Below are 11883 nucleotides of genomic sequence, written 5' to 3' on the forward strand. Positions count from 1 at the left end.
CAAACTTCTTATCAGAAACGCTGCAAGTCAGGAGACAGTGGAACAAAATCTTAAGCGTATTGAAAGAAAAAATTAACCTAGAAATCTATATCCAGGGAAAATCTTTCAAAAACTGAAGGTGAAAAGAAGACATTTTCAAATACACAAAAGCTGAAATAATTTACACCAGTATATATGCACTACAGGAAATGTTATAGGAAGTCCTTTAGACAGACAGAAAATGGTACCAGGTGAAAATCTGAAACAATACTAATATTTCTCAACTAGGAGTGACTTTTGGCAATGTCTTGAGATATGTTTAGTCATCACAAGTTGCACAGGGCATTCCCCTCAACAAAGAATTAGCTGGCCCCAAATTTCAATAACACCAAGGTTGAGAAACTCTGGTACATACAAAGAAGAGTACCAGAAATAGTAATTATATGGGTAAATAAAAAAATATTTTTCTTATATTTAAAATCACTTTAAAAGATAATTGATTGCTAAAAGTAAAAGTAATAACAATCTACTGTAGGGGTAATAAAATATATAGAAATAAAATGGATGACAATAAGAGCACAAAAGCTTAATTAGAGTGTGGGAGAAATGAAAGGATATTATTGTAAGGTTCTTGTATTATAGGTGAAGTGGTATAATATTACTCAAATATAGGTTATAATAAGTGAACCATGAATACTATAAATACTAAATAAACTACCAAAAAACAAAGAATTTTAGGTAGCAAGCCTGCAAAAGAGATAATTTGGAAATAATTTAAATATTCAATCAATTCCAAAGTAGGCAGAAAGGGGAAAAGAAGAACAGACAGGACAAATAGAAAATAAATACCAAGATAGTAGATTTAAACCAGTCATATTAATGATCACATTAAATACAAATGGCCTAATCATCCCTATTAAAGGGAAGTTATTGTCAGATTGGATAAAAAAGCAAGACTCAGGGGTATGATTCTTACAAAAGACCTGATATAAAAATGAAAACACAACTAGATTAAAAGTCAATTGATGGGGAAAGTATATACTATTAACACTAATAAAAAGAAAGCTAGCAATATCAGCTCAGAGCAATGACTATAACCAGGAATAAAGAAGCGGGGCTTTCAAAAAGATAAAGGGGTCAATTGATGGAGAGGATATAACAATTCTAAATGTTTATGCACCTAAATGTTTGTTTCAAAATACATAAAGCATACATGTTTTTCCCAAAAAAGATATACAAATGGCCAACAGGTACTTTAAAAGGAACTCAGTATCTCTAATCATCAGGGAAATTGAAATCAGAATCACAATGAGATGTCACCTCACATGTGTTAGAATGGCTATCATCAAAAAGACAAGAGATATCAAATATAGGTGAGGATGTGGAGAGAACGGAATACTTGTGCACTGTTGGTGGGAATGTAAATTGGTGCAACCACTATGGAAAACAGTATGGAGGTTCCTCAAAAAAGTAAAAATTATGATCCAGTAATCCCACTTCTGAGTATACAGTCAAAGGGAATGAAAACAAGATATCAAAGAGATATCTGTACTCCATGTTCATTGCAACATTACTCACATAAGCCAAGATAAGGAAACAACCCAAGTGTCCATCAACTGAGGAATGGATAAAGAAGATGCGGAATATATAAACAATAGAATATTATTCAACCATGCTAGACAGAAAAAGATAAATGCTGCATGGTATCACTTACATGTGGAATCTAGAAAATTTAATCTGTTGATTAACAGACAGGAAACAAAAATTCATACTACCATTTCAGTTGATGCAGAAAAAAACTCTCAGCCCTACTAGGAAGTGGAGGGCTAAAGATGTAGTTAGTGGGAAAAGATTGAATACTTTTACCCCAAGATCAGAAAATGACAAGGATTTTTTGCACTCATCACTTCTATTATACATTGTTTTGGAAGTCTTAGCTAGTGCAATAAGGCAAGAAAAAAATGGAACAGAAAAATTGGCATGGAAGAAATAAAATCATCTTTAATTGCAGATGGCATGTAGAAAATCATACAGAGATTCTACAAAAAAAGCCACTGGGCCAATAAGTGAGTTTAGCAAGGTTGCAGGATACAAGTTCAGTATATGAAAATCAACTGTGTTTTCGTTCACTTGCATTGAACAAGTGGAAAGTGAAAATAAAATAATTAAAAATTTTAAATCATTAAAATCTGATATCATTTAAAATAACATCAAGTGTGTGAAATCTTCGGGATAAATTTGACAAAAGATGTACAAGACCTGTTACAAAACATTTCTGAGAGAAATTTTAAAAGATATGAATGAATGAAAAGATTAAACTATGTTCATGGATCAGAAGAATTAATATTACCATGTTAGTTCTCCCCAAATTGATCTCTAGATTCATGCAATCTCAATCTAAATGTCATCAGTCTGTGTGTGTGTTGGTGGGGGGGGAGTAGATGAAAAGCTGAATCTAAAATATGTATGGAAATGCAAAGGGACTAACATAGCTAAAATAACCCTGAAAAAGTTGGGTGATTTAAACCATCTTATTTCAAGATTTATTATAAAGTGATAGTAATCAACACAATACAGAAGTTTCATAAAGACAAAAAAAAAAAAAGATCCATGGTGAGAGCTTAGAAATAGATCCAAACTTATATAGTCAATAGTTTTTGTTTTTTACAAAGGCACAAAAGCAATTTCTTGGTATAAAGGATAGTCTGTTCAACAATGAGCTGGAACAAATAGGTGACCATATTTAATAAAACACCAACCACAACCTTACCCCAGATTGCAAAAATTAAATCAGAATAGGCTACACTAAATGTGAAAGTTAAAAGTACACAACTCTAGAAGAAAACAAGGAGAAAATCTTTATGAATTGCATTAAGCAAGGGTTTATTATATACAACACTGAAATCACAATTCATGAAAGAAAAACATGATAAATTTGACTTCATCAAAATCAAGAACTTCTGTTCTTTGAAATATACTGCTAAGACGATGAATAAAACAGTTACAAGTCAATACAGAATGTTTTAAGACTTTTAACTTCTGGCTCTCTCACTGGTCTTGATTGGAGTGTGCATCCATATAACCTTTTGTTGTACTAATTTGTCAATGTGTGTAAAAATGTTAAAATGTTTAGGATATTATCCTGAGGAGAGAGTTGGGCAAACTCTCAAAGATGTAAGCACAAAAATGTTAATCTTCTCAAATTACATTGGGTCCATTGGACCAAACTGGAAATAACCTAAATATATAGTTATATATAAATTATGATATATGCAATCAAAATAGTAAGCAATCATGAAAGGCTGATGTGTATTGGCTTTCTTTGAAGTGGAAAGATACCCATTATACACTGAAAAAAAGGGTTTCAGATGATCATATATATAATGAATCATTTATGTACATATATAATATTTGCTTATACATGCATATGAATAGAGAACAGTCTGGAGAGATTAGAAAAGGTGATTTCTGAGTGGTGAGACTGAGATAATTTCTGCTCTCTTTTTTATACCTTTCTCAACATTTGATTTTTCTAAAACAACAAAAAAGTTTGAATTTTTTTTTCTTTCTGAACTCAAGTCTTTCCAAAGATCTCAGAACCTGAGAGCTGGAAATGACTCTTGGGTTCTCTCTCATTCACTCTTTCTGCTGTTTCCTCCTCAGTGAGGACTTGCCCTAAGTCAGGGCTTGAGTTCTTCTCATCTGCAGCCTTCCTATATATGACTACAGAAAGTCCCTCCTTTGCCTTCATAACTGCAGGTGAATTCCTTGCATCTCCGAATATCTATTCCATTTTGACTCTGCTGATTATAAAGCCAGACCCAGTTCCAACTTCTAACACTCACAATGTCGCCTACACAGACAGTGTTTTGCACATTGGTGTTTTCATGCTCTATCAGGCTGTGAGATCAAGTAACATTTCCTGTCCATGGTTACCACATACATAACTTTCTGGTCAGTGCTATATGCTGCTGGGCCAACTCTCCTCTGTGACTTCCTTCCTTTATTTCTAACCTTCTCCATAATATCTTCATTTAGATCTGTGAAATCATGAAATTTGGCATATTGGCATTCTAACACAACAAAGAAGAGAGGGTAGCTCATTTCTAGGAAGCAGAATGCAAATTCTACATATTAGGATCTACTGCCAAGCCCTCAAGTCCCCCATCTGGGCACTTTATAACACAGTTCCAAGGGGACCACATTGAACACATTTCAGTGGAACTGGGGACATTGATAAGAGAGGGGACATAACAACATATTAACAGTTTGACCTTGGACACTTTAGTTAATAAGAAGCTCCATTTCTTTTCCCACAAAACAGAGATATATCACCTATGGAAGACGGTTTTGCAAAAGATAAATGAGGTAATTGATGTAACATGCTTAGCACAATTTTTGACTCATAGAAAGCACCTTCATAGTGGCTCTTGCTGCACAGATGTAGAAAAACAGTCTAGTGCTTGTGTTGTAGATAGTTTTGGCTTTGCTTACTTAGGGTTGTATACTGGAATATGAATTGCTTTATGTGACCTTCTCAGAGGACTCTTTCCTGTACCCAACCTAAAGAAGACTATTTGTCCCTCCCTGTAATACCCCTCTGTTTTGTTTTCACTGTATTGTCTCCTCTCACTGGAACGTCATTTCATGAAGGCAGGACTAGTGCCTGTACTGTTTATCACTGTCTCACCAACGCATAGGAACATGCCTGGAACCTAATAGGTGCTCAGTGTGTGCTTGTTGAATGAGTGAATGAAGCTTCTAGTCATCCTCCAAGTCCCAGCTCCCATGTAGGCTCTCTACTCCTTGATGAATGAATCACTCCTTGCTCTCAGTCATCAGTTATCACACACGTCACAGTGTCCTTTTACTTCTTTATTTTCCCCACTAGACTCTGAGCTGTGTTGAAGGCATCAACTGAGTGTCTACCATAGTGCTTGACATGGGAGACTTTAAATAACTGTTGAACAATAACAACTGAATGGTCTGTCTGATCTTTGTGGTAACAAAATTTCACAAGAATTATGAAGAAGGCCGTTTTGATGGGGACCATTTGATCTGAGCCTTAAGCCTGAGGGTGCCTGAAATTTTGTTTGCCTTTAAGTGACGTGGGCAGGGAAGAGGGTGAGCCCCGATCAAGTGCAGGTGTTTAACAAATATTTATTTCTGCCTCTCCATTTGATTAGTTATTATTATTTGTATTACATTTCTCCATGAATTTTGCTTTGAATGAATATATAAGCTAGCATGATGTATCACAGAGCAGTTGAGCATAAATGTCAATTTTTAAAGAGAATCCCAGTGTTGACTATGTACCCTGAAATCTTGACCAAGGTCTCTCCTGTCTCTATCACATCTCTTGCAACTTCTTCTAATCTCCATTCGCACTGCTTGCCCCACCGTAGCTAGTCCCTCACCATCTCCCATCTGGTTTGCCATCATCATTTGCCAGCTTCAGTACACTCTCCTTATTAGACTGGAGTTCCTAAAACTCAGCACTAATCTTGTCATTTCCCTGCTTAGAAACCATCCGTGTTTCCCCATTAGCTACAGAATCATTCTTTTAAGACCCCATAATATTACCCCAAACTGACTTTTCCAAAAGTTGGTTTCCAAACTACCTTTCCAGAACCCTGTATGATTCTTATGTGTTTTAAAATATCCTATTTCTAGACCTATGTTCCTGCCTTTTCCCCAACCTACAATGCCTTCCATCCCATTTCTGTGTAACCAAATCTTATCCACTCTTTTAAATCCCAGCTCAAATACCACCTCCTCTAAGAAAACTTTCCTGCTCATCTCCTCTGTCCTTGAATTTGTATAATATTGTCTTACCCTCATTTTATTTATTTACATGTTGAAAAAAATTGCAAGTCCCTTATTGGAATCTCCTTAGAATCTCCCCAGGCCTTAGCACAGTGTTTGAATAGGTAGTAGGGACTCACTACATTTTTATAAACATTTTTTTAAATTACCAAAGTAATGCATGCACGTAAGCACTTAAAGTGTGAAAAAGTTATCAAATAAAAAGAATGAATCCACAACATTTTTTTCCCTATTTACTCCTCCTAAATTCCCCAGCTGTAACCACTATTATAAATTTCTTATATAACTTTCAAAACTTGTTTATGAATATACAAAGATATAGGCGTAGTTTTTTTTTTTTTTTTTTTACACAGATGGGATCATACTTTGCATCTTGCCTTTTTCACCCAACAATAGATCTTGGAGTATTTTTCATACCATATATGGATTTACTCAATCTTGTTAATGTCAATTTGCACATACTTATGCAGTAATAACTATAAGATACATTTTTATTAATGAAATTTTGAGTCAAAGGTTATACTTGTGCATTTTATGTTTTGACCACATTTCTATCCAAAGAGGCTGTATTTAGCATGTGCAAGCACTTCTGCTTCCCAGCAGTTGAATTTCCTCTGGGTATTTTCATAGTTTTAATTCTAAACCCTTGAAGAGGTAAAAATGGTATCACATTATTCTTTTAATATAAATAAATGTATTTATTTATTTATGGCTCTGTTAGGTCTTCGTTGCTGTGCGCAGGCTTTCTCTAGTTGTGATGAGCGGGGGTTACTTTTTATCACTGTGCGCAGGCTTCTCATTGTCGTGGCTTCTCTTGTTGCGGAGCACGGGCTCTAGGCGCACAGGCCTCAGCATTTGTGGCACTTGGGCTCTGTAGTTGTGGCTCGTGGGCTCTAGGAGCACAGGCTCAGTAGTTAATATAGTTGCTCCACGGCATGTGGGATCTTCCCGGACCAGAGCTCGAACCCCGGTCTCCTGCGTTGGCAGGCGGATTCTTAACCACTGCGCCACCAGGGAAGCCCACATTATTCTTTTAATTTGTGTTTCTTTAGTTATGAGTGAGATCTAGCATTTTTTTATCTTTCTTTTTCACATTCCATTTCAGAGAATCTCCTCCTCTTGCATTTTACCTAGTTTTCTATTGTTTTTTAAAAGCTTCGTTATATGTTAATGAAGTTTTGATTTTTTCTGTTGGTTTGTCAATAAGTTTTTTTTAACAACAGTTTTTTGTTATAATGGTCATATTTAGCAATCTTTTCTTGGTTTCTGTGTTTTATATCTTGTTAGGAAGTCTTTCTCAATTCCAGGAATATTTTTTAATAGTTCACGTTTTCTTCCAGTACACACAGTTTCATTTAGAAAAATAAGTTCTGTATTAGAACCAATTTGAATTAATTTTACTTCAAGAAGTAAGAAAGGGATTCAGGTTTATTTTTTTCTAAGTGACCAGCCAAGTGTCCCAACACAATTATCACTCATCTTTTCCTCATTGATTTGAAATGCTTTTACGTATATGCTAAATTCCATACGTATTTGGATTCATTTCTACCGGATTCTATATTTGATTCCATTGATCTCTCAGTACGAAACTCTTAATTACTGTAGTAGTTACTGTAGTTTTATAATGTATTTTAATATTTGGTATTAGTCCCCCCTTTTTTTTTGGCGGTACGCGGGCCTCTCACTGCTGTGGCCTCTCCCGTTGCGGAGCACAGCCTCCGGACGCGCAGGCTCAGCGACCATGGCTCACGGGCCCAGCCGCTCCATGGCATGTGGGATCTTCCTGGACCGGGGCACGAGCCTGTGTCCCCTGCATCGGCAGGCGAACGCTCAACGCTCAACCACTGCGCCACCAGGGAAGCCTCCCCTTTTTTTAATTAAATATTTTCTGGCTCTCTGGCAGGTTCCTTGTGTTTCATTTCCCACCTGGATAAACTTTACTATCTTTGAAGAAAAAATTTTAAATTCTGTTGATTTTTCACTGGAAATATACTGAATTTATGATTAATTATGGTGAACTGATATGCTTTCAAACTGAATCCTTCCCTTCACTGAAGTCTTCTAGTAAGCTCCCCAGTTGCTGTTTAATTTTGTACATTTCATATTACATTTATTCCTGGGTATTATTAATTTTGTGCTGATGTAAATGAGATGTGTTATTATATTTACTTACTGGTTATTGTTTCTGTATGAAAAAGCTATTGATTTTTTAGATTTCAATAATATAAGCAGATATCCTTATTGGATTTTCTTAGTTTTTAGTAGTTTTTCTTTTCAGTTAAATCTGTATTTCACAGGTATAAAGTCATGTCAACGGCAAATAATAATAATTTTGCACCTTTGTTTTCAATTTTTACATGTATTTCCTTTGACTAATTACACTTGCTAACATATCCTGGAAAATGTTACATAGTAGTGCTTATAATGAACATCTCTGGCTCATTCATGATTTGGGGGGTAATTCTTCTAGTGCTTCATCTGGCCTTTGTTTAAGGAAGCACCTCTCTAGCTCTACATGGTTAAGAGTATGTAAGTGTGTGTATGCATATGCACACATGACTGTGTGTTTAATTGAGGGGTTGATGCTGAATTTTATCTAATACCTTTTAAGCAAATTTGAATAAGCTATGCAGTTTGTAACCTCTGACTTATTAATATGTAATTAAACTAATAATTTTCCTATCAGGGAACCATCCTTGATTTCTTGGATTGGACCATACTTGAGCATAGTGTATTTTCTCCATTAATGTTTTACTGGCTTCCATTTTGTTAGTAGTTTATTGAAAATTGATAGTAAATGAAATTGAAATTGGTCTGTAGTTTTCTTGTGTCTGTGTGTGTCTTTTTTCTAGAAAAAAAAAGTTTTACCTTCATACATAGAAATTGAAAAAAATCAGTAAGAAGACGAACAACTCAAGCTAAAAAATGGGTAAAGGATATGATTATGCAATTCTCAAAAGAGGAATTAACAATGGCTAAAAAAATATGAAAACACCCTCAACATCACCTGTGACTTGAAAATTCAAACTGCTAACACCTTAAGGCTGCCTTTCTTATATCTGTATTCCCGGTATCATATAGAGAAAGAAATATATCCCTGCCTATTCTGTTAGTAATGACAATCTCTTTTGTCCTTATAGCTCCCGAATTCTAAGAAGCCCTGAAGCGCATCCATGGAGACACTTGGATTTTAATTTCTATAACAGGTAAAGAAAAATTTCAGTGGTCTCCACAAAGACAAGAATCTTTAAAGACAGTAGATTTCCCCTGATACCTGTTCAGGATTGCTTTCTAAACTGGGCTAAACAAGTTCCTTCAGCAGTGTAGCTCTGATGCTCTGGCTTGGACCTGCATACTGAACTCAGCCCCTTTGGAACCACCAGATGAATTGTTGCACAACCAAGTTGTTTAAGAAATCCCAGGTCTCTGTTTCTTCATCTATAAAATGGTGACTTGTCTTGATAGACTAAAAGCAGGATGAAAGGAGATGATGTACGCTGAAGCCTTTTACAAATCCAATGAAATTTGAAATATTATGAGTATTTTAAGAATCACAAGTGGAGCCAGCAGAATCCATGTAAAAAGTTGGCCTCTCAGATAAAAATTTTATAAAGGGCACCTAGTCTTTTCCATACCAAATAAATCAACCTCTATAGGAGAGGACCTTTCTCACATGGCTACCTTCTCTGCCTCCCCGCTCTGCTCCCATGCTGCCTGCACTCTTCTCCTCACCAGCCCCATTTCTGCTGCTTCACAGAGTCTGCTCATTGCTTGTATGGCATTTCCACCAGGGAGAGAAGGGCAGGTGGAGGAGCTTGGACAGACACGTTCCTTCCATCCCCTCCTGGCAGTCTAACTATTTCTCATTCTGCTCATTGGGGCTGCGAAGTCAGTGAAGTAGAATTTCTTTTCTACTTGGTTATCAGTCCTACATTTAGCATAAGGTTTCAAATGTGTGGAAGATGAGGCTACTCACGAGACACAGAGGCACAGGACTCCGGGTATAGACTCACTGTCTCTTAACAGAAAGTTGCCGTCCACCCCTTCCTTGAGCAGCAAGGTCTCACAGTCTCGCTTGGACAGAGGGCCGTGGTAATAAGGCAGATCCATGGTGAGTCCTCTCATATCCCAAGTTCAGGGACAACTCTGAGGAGAGAAGAGGAAGCAGTTGGCCTAATAGAGCCTGTAGAAATACCTCTTCCTTCTCTGACTTGTGGGAGTGAGATGAGGTTACTTGTGGGACTCAGATAGTTTCACAAGATTCAGGAAATGTGAGAGGTGGGGTAGTGAAGTGACCAAGACTTTTCAGCCTGTAAATAGACCAAGTATGACTCATAGAAGTGGGTTACCCAAAGTGCATTTGGGTACACGCCGGAATCAACGATATTTATGGCTCGAGCTCAATGCCAAAGACAAGCCCCCCAGAACTGGGTTGCAGCCTTGTATATCACCCTAAATCACCAGTTTTTACCTTCTCTGGCTCATGGCATCCCTTCCAGGGATCACATCACTGATTTTGGCTGAAATGGATGCCCATTTTCTGCTGAAGCTGCCTATGGTTATGCTATGCTTAGCTCAGAACAGGTGCTCACAAACCGTTCAGATGCTGAATGAATCCAAATATGTCCAGACTCAATGGAACAATTGAGAAGGTAAGATGCGTCTATGGGTCAAATGACATGAGAAATGTAAGACAGTAATGGGAATAGAAAGCAACTGGATGCTGTGGGGGGAGGATGGCTGGGGGGGAATATCCCCTGGCTAAGGCTCCTTGCCACTGGTGAACAAAGGCTATTTTTTACATCCTCAAGCATCGTGCCTTTTGGGGAAGGAGCTGGTCCATGTGCGAGGGATATCTGGATATGCAAAATTAGTGCAGGGATACTTCTCCAGGTGGAAGAAAAGAATATATTAGGCTTGGGTTTGAAGAGTCTCAGGTCCTTTGAAGTTTCCATCCTGCAGGACAGTAGTGATGACCAAGGAAAGTCTATCTAGCCAGGGACACTTAGCCCCCTTTAGACAACGTGGTGTTGATGAGAAAAATCTCTCTTTTTCTGCTGAGCCTTTTCTACCTTGGTCAACTGATATGCTTGGAAAAGATGGTTTCTGTTATCTGAGAATCAGAATTAGTCTTAAGAGTAATTTCTGCTGCCTTTTTTCCCCAGCTTTGTTGAGATACAATTGACATATAATATTGTGTAAGTTTAAGGTGTGCAACGTGTTAATTTGGTACATTGCAAATGATAACTACCATAGCATTAGCTAATACTGCCATCTTGTCACATGCTTACCATTTCTTTACTGTTGTGAGGACATATAAGATCTACTCTTGTATCAACTTTCAAGTATATAATACAGTATTATCAATATTAATTGTAATCACCATGCTGTACATCAGATTCCCAAAACTTATTCATCATGTAACTGGAAGTTTGTACCCTTTGACCAATATCTCCCCATTTCCTCCAAGGCTTTTTGAGCAACTAAACCATCCTACATAGTGTTGTTTTATGTTCAAATAAATCTTTATTTACAAAAAAAGACACTGGCATGATTTGGTCGCCAGCTATAGTTTGTCAATCCTTGATTTAGAATAGTAAAATTTTTAACTGAGTACATGACTGCCTAGCTAAAGGCTATTTTTCCTAGCCTGCCTTGTAGCTATCTGTGATGATGTGACTAAATTTAGTGTCAATATAGATTAGCATCCTACATAGTATTACTTAATTAGCTATTAATTAATTAATTTCAGATAGAAGCCATGTAAACATATCTATAATCCAACGTTTTAAATTGAATTACGTTTACTTAACTTTAACAATTACCATCACACAATGTCAATTAGTATGAACTATATGTAAATTTCTCTCCCTATTCACCTGCCTTATCCAAATATCTATAGGAATTTGTACATATCTCAAGTACCTATCTATAAAAATAGAACCGTGTGCTCAGAACACATCCTTACTTCTCTTAATTCCTTCTTAACTCAGATGATTATTTTATCTTACTGCTTTGCTTACCAGCTGTCTACCCAGTCTTGGGGATTTGTCTTACATTGAACTTTCCTGTAGCAGA

General features: G+C 36.6%; 1 protein-coding gene across 2 annotated transcripts in view; it reads right to left on the bottom strand.

The window, feature by feature from the left end:
- Positions 1 to 9936, bottom strand: part of SH2D1B (SH2 domain containing 1B) — a 37028-nt gene extending 27092 nt beyond the window's left edge. For both annotated transcript variants that reach the window (XM_079924096.1, XM_079924095.1), the window contains exon 1: positions 9782 to 9936. In XM_079924096.1, the coding sequence (XP_079780222.1) occupies positions 9782 to 9930 (149 nt within the window). In that variant the 5' untranslated portion in view covers positions 9931 to 9936. The remainder of the gene's footprint in view (positions 1 to 9781) is intronic.
- Positions 9937 to 11883: the final 1947 nt, after the last annotated feature.

The sequence above is a fragment of the Stenella coeruleoalba genome, assembly GCF_951394435.1.
Source record: "Stenella coeruleoalba genome assembly, chromosome: 1".
Classification (NCBI taxonomy): Eukaryota; Metazoa; Chordata; class Mammalia; order Artiodactyla; family Delphinidae; genus Stenella; species Stenella coeruleoalba.